Source organism: Micromys minutus (assembly GCF_963924665.1).
Source record: "Micromys minutus genome assembly, chromosome: 32".
NCBI classification, from domain to species: Eukaryota; Metazoa; Chordata; class Mammalia; order Rodentia; family Muridae; genus Micromys; species Micromys minutus.
In genome coordinates, this window is record NC_137967.1 from 6,051,887 (window position 1) to 6,067,099 (window position 15,213).

At 48.4% G+C, this 15,213-nt stretch overlaps 1 protein-coding gene across 1 annotated transcript in view; it reads right to left on the reverse strand.

The window, feature by feature from the left end:
* Positions 1 to 7,680, reverse strand: part of CEACAM18 (CEA cell adhesion molecule 18) — a gene marked incomplete at both ends in the record, with an annotated part of 9,489 nt that extends 1,809 nt beyond the window's left edge. Inside the window, 4 exons of the mRNA XM_080909290.1 lie at positions 1,778 to 2,053; positions 2,813 to 3,097; positions 5,215 to 5,568; positions 7,629 to 7,680. Of these exons, the coding sequence (XP_080765416.1) occupies positions 1,778 to 2,053; positions 2,813 to 3,097; positions 5,215 to 5,568; positions 7,629 to 7,680 (967 nt within the window). The remainder of the gene's footprint in view (positions 1 to 1,777; positions 2,054 to 2,812; positions 3,098 to 5,214; positions 5,569 to 7,628) is intronic.
* Between the last annotated feature and the right edge of the window lie 7,533 nt (positions 7,681 to 15,213).

Genomic DNA, 15,213 nt, shown 5'->3' on the forward strand with positions numbered 1-15,213 from the left:
TCTCTCTCTCTGTGTCTCTCTGCCTCTGTGTCTCTGTCTCTCTGTCTCTCTCTGTCTCTCTCTCTCTCTCACTCTCTCTCTCTCTCTGTGTGTGTCTCTCTGTCTCTGTGTCTCTGTGTGTCTCTCTCTCTCTCTCTGTCTCTCTCTCTGTCTCTCTCTCTCTCTCTCACTCTCTCTCTCTCACTCTCTCTCTCTCTTGTGTGTCTCTCTGTCTCTGTGTCTCTGTCTCTCTCTCTCTCTCTCTGTGTGTGTGTCTCTCTGTCTCTGTGTCTCTGTGTCTCTCTCTCTCTCTCTCACTCTCTCTCTCTCTCTCTCTCACTCTCTCTCTCTCTCTCTGTGTGTCTCTCTGTCTCTGTGTCTCTCTCTCTCTCTCACTCTCTCTCTCTCTCTCACTTTCTCTCTCTCTCTCTCTGTGTCTCTCTGTCTCTGTGTCTCTGTGTCTCTCTCTGTCTCTCTCTCTCTCTCACTCTCTCTCTCACTCTCTCTCTCTCTCTCTCTCACTCTCTCTCTCACTCTCTCTCTCTCTCTCTCTCACTCTCTCTCTCACTCTCTCTCTCTCACTCTCTCTCTCTCTCTCTCTCTCACTCTCTCTCTCACTCTCTCTCTGTGTCTCTCTGTCTCTGTGTCTCTGTGTCTCTCTCTCTCTGTCTCTCTCTCTCTCTCTGTTCTCTCTCTCTCTCTCTCACTCTCTCTCTCACTCTCTCTCTCTCACTCTCTCTCTCTGTGTGTCTCTCTGTCTCTGTGTCTCTGTCTCTCTCTCTCTCTCTCTCTCTCACTCTCTCTCTCTCTCTCTCTCTCTCTCTCTCTCTCTCTCTCTGTGGAAAATGACTAAGCGGCTGGGGAGAAACAGGGGTTTTCCTTGTTTGCAAATCTATCCCAAGTTCCTCGTTTTGAAACCGAAAGAAATAGGTATTTCTGCAGTGCCTCTCCTGGGGCGAAGGCTATGGGCAGATCCCTTGTAAAGGATCTCTCCATTTTCCCATGGAGAAATCTATGGAGCCTTGGGTCAGATGCTCAACTCCCCGGGGCTGTTTCTTTACCCGGGAGACACAGGTAGATGGTACTGTGTCAAGAGACCAGGATGGTCACATAGGCCAGGACTGTGGCTGGCACGCAGGAAGTAAATGCTGGCCAGTCTTGTCTCTTGTGCACTTTGCTCTGATTCCAGGACTGGGGACTATGGATGATTGGCGGGGTGCGTAGCTTTGGACAGGCCCTTAGAGGATGAGGAAGGAGGGCGTCACTGAAGGGCTCTGGCAGGCCTTGCCCTTCCCCATTTCCTCTGCCTTGCTAAATTGTTAGATTACATTCCTAAAGCTAACCACCAAGATCTATTTCCTTATTTGGCTACTTCTTCCTCCTGAGGCTGACCACCTAAGTACTCAAGTCCAGGAATCAAAAGCCCATTTTGGCTCACCTAATTAACATGCCCAATCAGAACAAACCAACTCATCCTAACACTGGGCTTCCCCTTAGGGTCAGAGGCAGTCCTTTGTCCTTTGGAACAAATACGCCTTTTTCTTTTTCTCCCTTGTTCCTTTCCTCTTCTCTCTCATCCTCTGTCACCTGTCGCTGTTTCTTACTCCCCTTCCCTTTGTCCTTCTGGGGCAAAGAAGTCTCCTTTGTGCTGAGAAGTTGCTTCTTGGTATGTCCTATGCTGAAGCCGGATCTTTTATGTCCCCAGAAGTTCTGAGTGGGGTGTATCAACAGAGGTGCCCCCTGGCTAGACAAAAACATATGGGAGGCAGAGTTTAGAGAACTTGGTGGCTGTACTCACGAGGTGGCTGGATGGTGACATCCCTGTAGAAGGCCAGCTGGGTCTCCAGGTTCTCCACGATACACCGGTAACTGCCCATTTGTTCCCAGGACAGACTGGGGAGAGTTATGTTCTCCTCTGAGATGCTCAGGAAGGAGCCGTTATGGAGCCAGTGGTACTTGGCTTCTGGCCTCGAGTAACAGGTACATTTCAGCTGCACCCGGGAACCAATAACAGCAGTCACCACATCATTAAAGGCATGGGGCTGGGTCCACAGGGATACGTAGTCTGGTCCATCTGCAGAGACAGGGAAGGAGGTCACAGCTATATTTCTGATCTTGTGGGATGGCACCTTGTCCAGAAGACACATGGTGTCCCTCTGTGTGCAATGAGCCCACCCCAGGTGATAATTGAAACAGTAAAGGTAGCTTCCACTCTAAAATCTTGTGGGCTAGATTGATTGTAATCTTTGTGTTTGTGTGTATGTGTGTGTATCTGTGTGTGTGCGCGTGCGCCCAAACACACATGCATTGGATTCACGCATATGAGCAGGAAAGTGTGGGCACAGATATGTTGTGCAGGTCAGAGGTTAATATCACAGGCATTAGGCATTTCTCAATCACTCTGAAGGCATCTTTATTTTTATTGAAAAATTTGTTTTCATACAATGTTTTCTGATTATGGTTTCTTCTTTCAACTCCTCCCAGATCCTCCCCACTTCCTTACACCCATAACTCCATTTTTTTTCCCTTTTTCTCTATTTTAGAAAAAAAAAAAAAAAGCAACCAAAGAAATGAAACAGAAGAAGTATTTTTCTGGCTTAGAATTCATCTATTGCAGCCAGGCTGGCTGGCCAGTGAGCCTCGGCAATCAGTTTCTACCCCACTCATCTTGGGATTATAGGCGCATACCATGGAGAGGGTAGTCGTGAACCCACTAAATACCCAGAGCTGGGACACTAACCACCCCTAGCTGGCCGCAGGCTGGCTCAGCCTTTGTCCTGGGTACATACTGGAGCCTACCCCTGGCTTCCCTCCCACCACCAAGTGCACTCACAGGCCACAGTCAAGGGAATCATCTCACTTCTCTGGAGCATTTCTGGGACATCCTCTATGGCACACTGAAGGTCGTGGTCGTAGCGACTGATCCAGTGAATGACCAGAGTCCTGCCATCCGGGGAAATCGTCATGCGGTTACCGCCTGAGGTCGGTACAGAGTTCACATACCACTTGATGTTCGAGGAGTTGGTGAGGCATCTGGCAGCCACCGCGTCCATGCCTTCTACCAGGGCACTGGTATTGCCCGAGGCATTGGCTGAGATGCCTGGTCTGTCTCTCAGCTCTAGGAGAAGCAGAAGGAACGGGTCAGGTATAGTGCCAGCTTCTTCAAGCTTGGGGCATGTTGAAGAGATCCAGAGAGTCCTAAGATAGACGAGAAGGCCCGGCGCTGAGAGGTGAGGAGGGGGGAGGGGCAGGGAGCAGGCTGCATAGTCCTGGGCGGGCCGGAGGCGTTCGGTACATCTGCAGTCAGAGCAGGTTCTCGGTCATGAATAGGTAGCCCCGTGGTTGCTTTGTTTCCCCTCTGCCTGTCTGTGTGCACTCTGAATAGAACATGTTTATGAGTGAGAGCGCTAACCCATGCCACACATGCACTGAGCAACGGTAAGGATCAGTCCTCACCTTCCATCTTGCTCGAGGTCGGGCTACTTGCTCACCTCTGTGCAACCCAGGTTAGCTGTGGTGGTAACCTTCCACGTGTCCAATAGGAGTGCTGAAATTACGGATGCATACCCCCACCCCCACCCCCACCCCGAATTCAAACTCGGATCTTCGAGCTTCCTTGGGATGTGCTTGACTTACTGAGCCATCTCCCCAACCTTCCCCACCCACCCCAGCAGTTGTAAAATCCAGGACCCTCATCTGAGGAGCTGGGACAGGTGGCTTTGGAACTAGTCATAATAATTAGATCCGCTGTCTGAGTTTCATTCGATTTACCGAATTCTCTCCAAACACGCAGACAGCAAATGGTAGATTTTTACCCTTTCTACATATGGAAGAACTCAGGAGCACAGTGCTCGTTGAGGAAAGACAAGGCTCTGGGCCACAGAGCATAGACTCAGAAATACAGTGATGGCCAAGTCTAGGATCATACAAACACCAGGAAATGACCTCATCCTCAAGGAGGGGGTGGGAGGAGGTTCTTTCCTAAGCAAGTCTCCATATGAGGACCCAGTCTTTACCAGCACCTCGTGAGATTCGGGGGCCTCAGCCAGCACAATGCCCAAACTTGTGGTGGCCCACAGAAGTCATGTGATAATAAGCGAGGTGTGACAGTGCGTGACTGTGGTTCTAGAACTCAGGAAGCACAGGCAGGAGAATTAAAAGTTCTAGGAAAAAATGGGCAACATAGTAAATCCCAGCTACGGATATAGGTCAGTAGTACAGACCCTGCCTAGAATCCCCAGTGAGGAGCTGGGGGCGTGGCTCAGTGGTAGAGCCCTGTCTAGAATCCTCCAATGAGAGGCTGGGGCGTGACTCAGTGGTAGAGCCCCTGCCTAGAATCCTCCAATGAGAGGCTGGGGGCGTGGCTCAGTGGTAGAGCCCTGTCTAGAATCCTCCAATGAGAGGCTGGGGCGTGACTCAGTGGTAGAGCCCCTGCCTAAAATCCTCCAATGAGAGGCTGGGGGCGTGGCTCAGTGGTGGAGCCGTTTAGAATCCTCCAATGAGGAGCTGGGGGCGTGGCTCAGTGATAGAGCCCTGTCTAGAATCCTCCAGTGAGAGGCTGGGGGCGTGGCTCAGTGGTAGAGTGCTGGCACAGCACATAGAATACTCTAGGCTCCAACGTCAGAATTACAAAACTAAATAAAATTAATTGTTTTATTACTATGTTTGGTTGGTTGATTTTCGAGACAGGTTTTCTCTGTGTACCCTTGGCTGTCCTGGAACTCGATTGCTTATAGCGATCCACCTGCTTTGCCTCCCAAGTGCTGAGATTAAAGGCATGTGCCACCGCTGCCTAGATGATTTTTCTAAAGCCTCTAAACAGCAGTTCTCAACCTGTGAGTCACAGCCCCTCTGGGTGGTCACACGTCAAATATCCTGAATATCAGATACTTACATTACGATCCATAACTTAGCAAAGTTACAGTTACGAAGTAGCAATGAAATCATTTTATGGTTGGGAGTCACCACAGCATGAGGAATTGTATTAAAGGGTTACGGCGTTAGGAAGGCTGAGAACCACTACTCTCACGCATAAATGTTACACAACAGTGGGAAATAAATACTCTCTTCAACAATCAACTGGGAAGAGCCAGAGAGCCACCTTCATGGCTGTTGCGGTCACTTCCGGGCAGCTAAGACACTGGACGCCATGCCCTCCAAGGACTCTCCCTATCAGAACCCTTAGGACAAGCTTCCATTTTTGTTGGGGAAAAATGGGTTGCCAAGCCAACTCACTTATGATCTCCAGCCAGCCAGACGCTCTTTGGGTCCCGTTACTGGTGTTCACCTCGACGGTATAGTAGCCCGTGTCATTTACCGCAGACTTCCTCACCACCAGGCTGCCTGTACGAGTCACGTTCTCGCATCCACTGTACGAGGGCCCAGGGTGCCGGGTACTGGGAGGCCGATAGCTGAAAATCATGTTTCCTGTACTGTTGTCTATGCCCCGAAACCAGCTGTACTCCAGGACATCTTCAGGGACGTTTTCTAGGGTCAGGATGGTCCTGTACTTCTCCACTCCTAGGAGCGAGTCTGGGCTGATGAACATCTGACCAGAAGCCTGGCAGATCCCACAGGCCAGCAAACTGACTGAGGAAATCAAAGAGGAGAGAGGGTAGGGGTGGGGGGAGGGTAAGGGAGAGGAGGAAAGTGGGGGACGAGATCCAGGTACTTACTTTTTTACAATTTTACAACTGTCAGAATTTGAATTTTCAGTGTCTCCCATGGGCTCAGGGTTTGAACGCCTGGTCCCCTGCTGGTAGCAGTGTTTTGGGAGACTGTGGTCTTTTGGGGACCAGGTCTTACTGGTGGGAGTAGGTCCCTAAAGGTCAGCATGTAGGGCTCATACCCAACCTCTGGCTCCTGCCCTGCTCTGTGCTCCTGGTACGTGCTTTGGTGCGAACAGTCTCCACCCAACCCTGCTGCCGCCATGGAACTGTGGTTTCACCATGGCTTCCCCAACCCATTAGACTGAGACAGAAGCCAGCAAATCTTCCCTCTCCTGTTCCTGTCAGGAACTGTCACGGTGATGTCAATATAAATGAAGAGTTCTTGGGCTGGAGAGATGGCTCAGTGGTTATGAGAACTGACTGCTCTTCCAAAGGTCCTAAGTTCAAATCCCAGCAACCACATGGTGGCTCACAACCAAATGTAATGGGATCTGATGCTCTCTTGTGGTGTGTCTAAAGACAGCTACAATGTGCTTGTATAATAAACAAGTAGGTCTTTAAAAAGAAAAAAAGAATTCCCAGGACAGCTGAGTCTAGAGTTGGCTTAGCGGTTCAGACCGCTCACTGCTCTGGTAGAGGACCTGGTTTTGGCTCCCAGCACCCGGAGTGGGTGGCTTACAACTACTGTAACTCCAGCTCCAGAGTCTCAGATGCTCTTTTCTGGCCTCCATGGGCACATGCTTACATGTGGTGAACACAGATACACTCAGGCACACACATACATACACGTAAAATAAAATACATCCTTAAGAGTTTCCAGTTGAGGACTGACTCTCCCGCCCCAAGTCCTTGTCTTAGCCACTCTCTCCTTATCCTCTCAGCCCCACCCACTTCCCTTTGCTAACCACCCCCAAATCCATCCTTCACAGAACAGACATGTGTATCTTAATAAAACACACCCACCCCCCAATCCATCCTTCACAGGACAGACATGTGTATCTCAATAAAACACATAATGGGACCTTGCCCTCTTCTGTTCTGTATCCTTTTATGTTTGCTGTTCCCCATCTTCTCCACACACGGCTCCCGGCTCCCCTCTGCAGCCTCCCCGAAAACTCACTTCTCTCTCATCCTTAGCTCTGATGTCTCCTGATCAGCCTGGGCCAGGGGTCTCTGCTGGGCTCCCTAGCATCCTGAGATCCCTTACCCCAGCCTTGACCACTTAGATTTTTAGTTTGAAGGCAGATCTGTGAGGTCCAGGGAGGCAGGGCTTGGCTGTGCCAGTCAGCGCTGGGTTTTTTAACTCTCATGACCATCCGGGGACTAAATGCAGGGACGTCTCTCTGAGACTGTCGGGCAGTTTTGATGACAGATCTGGATTCACTGAAGTGGGTGTGGGGAGGGTAGGGTTTGCTACCATCTTAGACACAAGTCGGTATCCCCGACTCTGTAATGGCTGAAGTTTGACTATGGGGGGTAACGGTTCCTGAGTCCTCCTCCACACTGCAGGGTGAACACCGACACATATAAGGCCAGTATCTGTGCCTGTTGGCACAACACACTAGCTGTGAGTGTCAGGGAGCACAAAGGGTCCTGGAGAAGAAGGGGGCGATTAGAAAGAGACCCAGGCTGGGCAGGAAGTGAATCCAGACAGATAAAGGGAACCCCAAGGAACACTAAGTGATTTTAGGGAGGTGGGGGTCCATGTTTACTAGTTTACATGACAGATACATATGACCAAGCTCTGCGTGTGTGTGTGTGTGTGTGTGTGTGTGTGTGTGTGTTCTTGCTGTGGTTGTGTGTCTCATGTGTCTGTGTCTCTATGGTGTAAGATACACCCAAACGTATGTGCTTACGAAGATCCTGGGTCTTGTCTCACTCTCCTCCTGCTGACTGCATCATAGGGCTTCTGAGTTGTGCCTCGACAGATCTGTGTCCTGCTCCTTCCCAGCTCCCCCCCCCCTCAGCCACCCCTCTTACCCACAAGGGTGAAACACCCCCAGGGGCTACAGCTAGGCCTGGAAAAGTCCATGAGCTGCTTGGGTTCTCCAGAACTTGGCAGGTTCTGCAACGGCCCAGCCCTGGTCTCCCCACCTCAGTGTGGCTCCTCCCAGAAAGGACTCTGCCCGGCAGTGAGGGCGGACCTATGGCCACACTTCTTATCTCTAGGGCTCTCTGTGGCCCTCCAGCATTGGCTTATCTTCTATACCAATTAATAATTTTTATGACTATGGCACAAACAAGACCAGCTTCTTGCTTGATTTTAAAAACTGGGAAATACAGAAAAGCAGTTACAAACACAGGAGAAGGGCATCGTGTGTCTGTTGGCTGTTTTAATTTTTTTTTCTCCAGTTCTGGGATTGAGCACAAGACTTTGCGTGTAGACAGGTAGACAAATGGTCTACCACTGAGCTATATTCCCAATCATAAAATGTGTGTGTGCTTGTTTGTGTGTGTATGTGTGTGTGTGTGTGTGTGTGTGAAAGAGAGAGACAGAGACACAGAGAGAGAAAAGACATGTTGAATCACACGCTAGTGAAGAAACCCAGGGTTTTCCACACCACACCCCTTTATGTTTTAAAACATTTTATTTGTTTGTTTGTTTTTTGTTTATTTATTTATTTATTTACGTGTGTGTGTGTGTGTGTGTGTGTGTGTGAGAGAGAGAGAGAGAGAGAGAGAGAGAGAGAGAGAGAGAGAGATAGATCAGAGGATATGAAGGAATATCTGGGTCCTAGGTATTAAACTCGGGCCATCAGGCTTGGTGACAAGCAGTTTGACAGCAAAAACCATGACATTTAAATGTATGCCTCCTTCCTATTTTATCTGGCATCCACGTTCAAGACTGTGATTAATCTTTTAATTGCTTTGTCTCAGTTTATGCTCTTACTGACCATAGAATATTTCTCCATGACACACTCCCTCAGGTTCTTCATTGGGTCATTTTTAAAGGCAATGAACCACTCACTATATGATGGCCTTTCTCCCTTGAAAACAAAGGAGAAAATTCCTACCACCTAAGGCAGCCAAGGAACCCAGGGCAAAGCATGCTTTTGTTCATGGTGCTGGCGTAAACAGACCATAGCTTGCTTTCTATTGTGGTGAAACAAATATGATGACCAAAAACAACTTGGGGAAGAAAGAATTTACTTTAGCTTACAACTCACAGGTCACACTGAGGGAAGCTTGGAGGTAGGAACTGAAGTAGAGACCTTGAAGAAATGCTTCCCATCTCGCTGATTGCTCAACCTGCTTTCTTATACAACCCAGGACCGCCTGCCCAGAGGTGGGACCGCCCACAGTGAGCTAGGACTTTCCTTATCCATTATAAGTCAACAAAATGTCCTGCAGACTCGCCTGAAGGCAACCTGGTGAAGGCATCTTCTTAATTGAGGTTCTTCTTCCCAAATACGTCTTGGTTTGTGTCAAACTGACAAAACCCAGCCAGCACACAGACCTACTGTGTACCCAGGTAGGACGTACCTACCCATTGCCTTTTACTGCCCTCTTATAATAGGATAAGCCCACGGGTAGTACTCTAATCCCAGCACTCAGGAGGCAGAGGCAGTTGGGTCTCTGTGAGTTAAAGGCCAGCCTGATCTACACAGTGAGTTCCAGGACAGCCAGGGATACACAGAAAGATCCTGTCTCAGAAAACAAACAAACAAAAATCCAGACCGTTGTGGTCTTTGATGGGTACCGTTATGTCCTCCATCAGAGGAGTCTATAGCAAGAGCAGGTGGGAGTCAGGGGACAGAAAAAGAGAGATCTCTAAGCCAGCTAAGGACCTTCTCAAACGAGCAGTACCACAGAAGATAGAAAAAGGTAGTAGGACTGAAATATCTCCTTCTATTACCCTTCATCCACAGTCGGGTGCCTCCTCACTGACCTGAACCTGAAGGAAGGGAACTGCCATCCACATCAGAATCACATACCCAGAACTACTCCATCTTGCCTCTGAGAGGAGAAACTGTGTATAGTCTGCTCAGTGTGCTTAACGGAAACTGACATTGCCACCAGCCTAACGTATGACAATTTTCCTGGAGCAACATGAACAAATGCCCATTTTCCAATACAGAACTGATGGCAGGCCCAAGTAGTGATACGCCGAAGTTCAAGATGGTAAACCAATGAGTTTACTGGAGGTAATTACAAGAGCAATGTCTCAAAGACAACTATATGACTATAAGCCCACTCCAGCATGGGTATTGGTTCACAAAAGCTGGAACTCTGTCACTTACTGTATGATGTGTAGGTAACTCAACAGGTTGGACAGTGTCTCTCCCAAGTAGCTTGGATAGTCTGTCTCCTCAGCAGTGCTTACCACTTATATAAGCTTGGGGAGGAAGGTGCATCATGTATCTGGTCAATTTCAGGTATTTCCTTAGACTTATGAGTTGTTTACTTCTGAGTCTTGATGAGCCTTTCTTTAAAACTTCCTAAGTCTTAAGAAACTTTGCTCTAGGTTGAAATGTTCTAGTATAGAGCAAATCACTATACAATATAGCTTCTCTAGCCCATCCCTTCTCTGTCATTTGTCTGGCTCTCCTAATATGGACAGAACCTCAAAAACATGGAATTTGCTGCATTTTCCTTCAGCCCCAGCTCAGAGTAAATGCTCGTAGAGTGAACATCTGCCTTCAACATTTTAACCAAGATCACTACTCATCTTTTATGCTCCTAAATAGCCATTGAACTTTCATCCTTACAGATATGACATTTAGGGTCTACTGCAACACCTCCCAAGCACCTCCAACTTGTTGACACAAGTTGAAGCTTAATGACTCTTGACTGTGGTGATGCCATTGGTGTTGTAAAATGTTATGCAGTGTCCCTGGCCTCTAGCCAATAAATGGAAGGAGCTCACCTACATCCCCCACACGGTTTAACAAATAAAACGTCCCTACATATTGTCAGATGTTCCCAAGAGAGAAAATTATAACCAGTAGAGAAACAAAATTTGAGATGCCTGGCAGGAAGGAGCCACTTTCTGATCCACTATCAGAGGAACCAACAATCCTTCATCCTGGGCAATAACCTTCCCAGAACATGGTGTCACCTACCTTGCAAGCCTGGGGAAATGTCAAGAGATTCCTGAAGGGACACTCAAGACAGGCTGAACATCTTTTAAAACTATCAACAGCTTGTGAATCGGGAAGAACATCTGTTTCAGACCCCATTATTCCTAGAAGCGTGAGGCAGAAGCAGAACACGTTCTCTGCTCCTTCCCCAAGAGGGCCTCCAATATCTTTTGTCATCTGGCTCTGAGGTGTCTTTCTGTTCTCCGTGGATGATTTTGCCTCCCGTGGGCCTGAGGTTTGCTTCCTGTGAACAAGGGCTCTGGCTCTCTCATAGCATCTCCAGCCCCACAGTGCCCGTTCCCTTTGATGATTTCTCATAAAAGCCCAGAGCCCACACACTTCCTATCACAATGCTGATAGCCCTGCTCCAGGAAGTTGTGTGGGCTTGGAAACAGGGGTTATGAGGTCAAGCTGAGTCTCATTGCCCCACACGGGTCTTGACATGAAATTTATGATCCACTCCCATCAAAACATCAGAAATAGCAACCATTCAGTACCCTTGAGCCCCAGTGATCACCCTAATATGCCTCTACTTTATACTGTGTCTGTCTCTGGCAACTGATTCATACAAAGGCCAATATGGATGTGACTTCAGTGTCCACAGTCACACTGACCCAACACGAATTCCACCTTTATTCTGTGGATATCTGAGTTTCGCAAGAGATAATGGTCTTTCAGGGAGAAGAAGAAAAAAAGCTTCAAATGAAATTACTGTAGTGCTCCCCATGTACATGAAAGCAGGTATGTCCCAGCTCTGAGAGGTTATAGGACCTGCACTGTAAGAATGGTATTGGACCATGTCTTGAGATTGGCTAAGGGCAGAACAGCAGGGATTCACTTGGTTTCACTCTTGATTCTGCATGTCTCCCTCTCACTAGCCCTGATGCATATTCCACATCCACATTCCAGGAACCCTGGAGTCTGGCTGTGGCAGTGACCTAATATGCTCTATGTCCTGGGTCTATGGACAGGGGATACCTGTTACCTGCTGGACTGTCCCCACAATTCCAAGATTACAACCAACCTCACCTTTCAAGGGCCATTCCATGGAGTCAGTAGAAACATGGAAGAAATAAATAAATATGTCCTTTTGGTTTCCAGGCCACAGTTGGGGACCTATGGGGACTCTCTGAGGCCTGGCTGGCTGGGGAAAATGCCAGGACATGCCTGAGGACTTGAAGCCATCTGAGAGGCATGATTTGCCCATAGCAGAAATGTTTCCAGTGGCTGTCACAGGAAGAGGTAGGGGCAGATGTCAAGGTCCTGCCTCCTGGGTCCTGTCTTTTCTTCTTTGTGTGAGCATACAGTCCCCAGAACATGGAGGAGGTGAGGGTCAGGTACCCAGTGCTGGGTCTCAAGATCCTTTGCTAAGGGTCTCAACTCAGTATCATCAAATTAGCGAGACCAGCGGCTGTACAGAAAGGCACGTCGAGGATAGATTTGCGCAGGAGACTGCTGATGATGGGAACCACTAAGGCTCCCGAGTACTCGGTGGTGGGGGAGGAACACGCAGAACACATTTAAGTGGTGTGGGATTCCCATGCTGGATACCGGAGCTGTGAGAACAAGGTCTAGTCTCAGAACTGAGTGCTGAGCTTGGCACACCCTTGTCTTTAAATCCTGCTCTAGTTCTACAAGTCAAGGCTGATCCCAACACAAGCCCCACTCTACAGACACAACAGAGGCTTAGAAACGTTGGGTTGTTTCCTGGAGCTGGACAGCTCACGTCTAGTATTGCTGGCAGGCTTGGAGCGGGGCGAGGCTACAGGAGAAGTGGCTAGATGTTTGCATGAGGCAGCTACTTCCTTCAGAGGTGGCATGGCATGGCGTGGCTTTGGAGCAGCCTCCCCTCTGTGGTATCTCTGAATAGGTGAACAGAAAAGCCTGCATGTGAAGGACTAGACTGGGCCCTGCGGTGCTAGGCATAAATGTGAGACCTGCAATGGGACTTTGTGCCCTAAGAATGGGACATCACAGGCTCCCTGTGCTCATACAACCTGTGGGCATTCCTTTAGCGAAACTATCACCCATCCAGAATTCATCTCTCTGTTTCACACCTCTTAACACAAGACATGCTGGTGGTGAGAGCTAGGCCTGTTGGTCCAGGTTTCTTGCTCAGGAATTCCAAATGAGAGAGGGCGTCTACACTAACCTCAGCCAAGATCAACCCGGTGGACATCAGTGAAAAGGACCAGCTCACATGCCCTGACGTCTTACTCGACATTTTAATGAGCTTGGGTGAATGGGGCCAAGTACCGTCCCTGGTATGAGTTGCTTGCTGTCTACTGCAATATGATCTGTGGTTGAAGGCCTTACTACACAACACAAAACACAACCAAAAAAATAAGTCAGTACATACGGTCTCTCATTGATATAAAACCACACTCAGTCAGGATTCGTCACTTAAGGGTCTCCCAGTCACAGCAATGAGAAAGCTTACCCTTCCGCGTAAAGTCTCTTGTGTGTGCTAAGTCTTGACTTCTGGTTGAAGGCTTTCCTAGAGCCAGTGCACACAAAAGCTTTCTCTTATGTGTGAATTCAGTGACCCAGCCATAGCCACGGTACTTCAAGGCATCTTTCCTGGATGAAATCTCTGATGAAAGATCTTCCCAAGTTGAAAATGCAGCATCTTCATGTAATGGATCTGATGATCCCCCTTAGTTGGGAGCCATTGCTAGATGGCAAACTGTAGTTGTTGTGACTGGTAACCCTTCTCCTCATACTTGCTATATACGTTATGAAACAGCTCTCCACAGTAATTGGCATCCATAAGGCTTCTCTTCCAATGTGTCCGCTGATGAGATGACAATGCTGACTTCCAGGGGAGGAGCCTTCTTCACTTGTGACAAACACTCTCTTCCTAGCGTGTTAAGTGACATCTTTGCAAAGATGACCTGCTACTGAAAGTCTTCCCACATTCGGGACACATATTTGGCTCCGCACCTGTGTGAACTTGCTGGTGGCCGTGGAGCTGGCTCTCAGAAGTCCACTTTCCCACGGTGAACCGCCTGGGAAGGGAACCATGTGGAGAGTGCGGCTTACGGACTGTGTGCCAGAGGCAGCGTGAGACCGTGGGGCCGATAAACGGACAAGCCGTCTTTTTTATATTTACCGCAGCAGAGGGTAAACTTGAACTTCTAATCCTCCTGCCTCCACTCCAGAGTGTTGTGATTCCAGAAGTCGGCCACCATGCCCACTCTTGACCTTACACATGTGTTGGCTTCCTTATGCTCTTGGTCTTACATCATGTATCTCCAGACATACGCTTAGAGCATTCCTGGCTTTTCACGTTGTAGAGATCATATAAACGTACAGAGATTTTAGTTTACTCCTAAAAGTGTCCAGCGTAACCTATCAGAACCAATGGATCTTACTCAGGTGGACACAGAAATGTCAACGTACTCTAAAAAGTCCGCTTACATCCTCTACTCACAGCCTCGTGGATCCTAACTGTCCAAACATTAACTTCCAGTGTCACCGGACACCTAGGGTAAGACCACTGTGTCTAACTTTACAGGGCAGTTACTCTCCGGGCCTTCCTGTTGGCCTGTATTCCAGGCAGCCCTCCCTTCATCAAACAGAACAACGGCACCAAGGCTGACGGTCTTCCCATCTCAGGCCACCATTAGTTGTGTTAGAATCTCTGCCTTTGAGTTTCCATAAGCACATATGGAAAATCTCCTAAGACAGGTGAAAATATTATCCTCTACCTATCTTTGGAAATTCTCTCCCCCCCCCCATCTATCCATCCAAAAAGTTAAGGTTCAAAACTGGTAAAGGTCATGGCTGCCAAGCCTGAGTTTGATCCCCAGGATCCAAATGGTGGAGAGAACCACCTTCTGTAAATTGTCTCCTGAATTCTACACATGAACCTTTGGCACTCTTACACACACACACACACACACACACACACACACACACACACACACACACAATACTGCAACATAAACAGTATCAGGAGCACCAGGACTGCAGAAATGAACAGAGGCTATCACAATACAATGATGATGTTCAGTGTGGCTGGGTCATTTGAAGCAATTCCGAGGAACAAACAGCTAAAGGAACATCATATCCTGGAATAGGCGTCTCTGGACAGAGTCCAGGTGCCACCACTCTTCCCGGATGAAGTTCACAGTCACATCATCCAATGACACTAATCTCTGTGACATGAGTGATGGGTGCGTCACTGGGGATGGGGACGGGACGTGCAGGGCTGGGCTGGTAGTGACTGTTCACCATAGTATGCTCAGGATGCACCACTAGGCTTCCTATTAAACACCCATTTCTCGTTCCAACCCAGGGATAAAGGAAGCTTACTTTCAAGAAAGAAGTCTTGCTACTATATATTTAAGTTATTTTCTTTATCAAGGGTGCCAGGTATGATTCAAGTCTACCCTGGAAGAGTTGATGTTAAGATCTACGTTACAGAAGGAGGCCTGGGAGGCCATTACAAACAGCAGCAGCACCCCTTTTATTTTCATTAA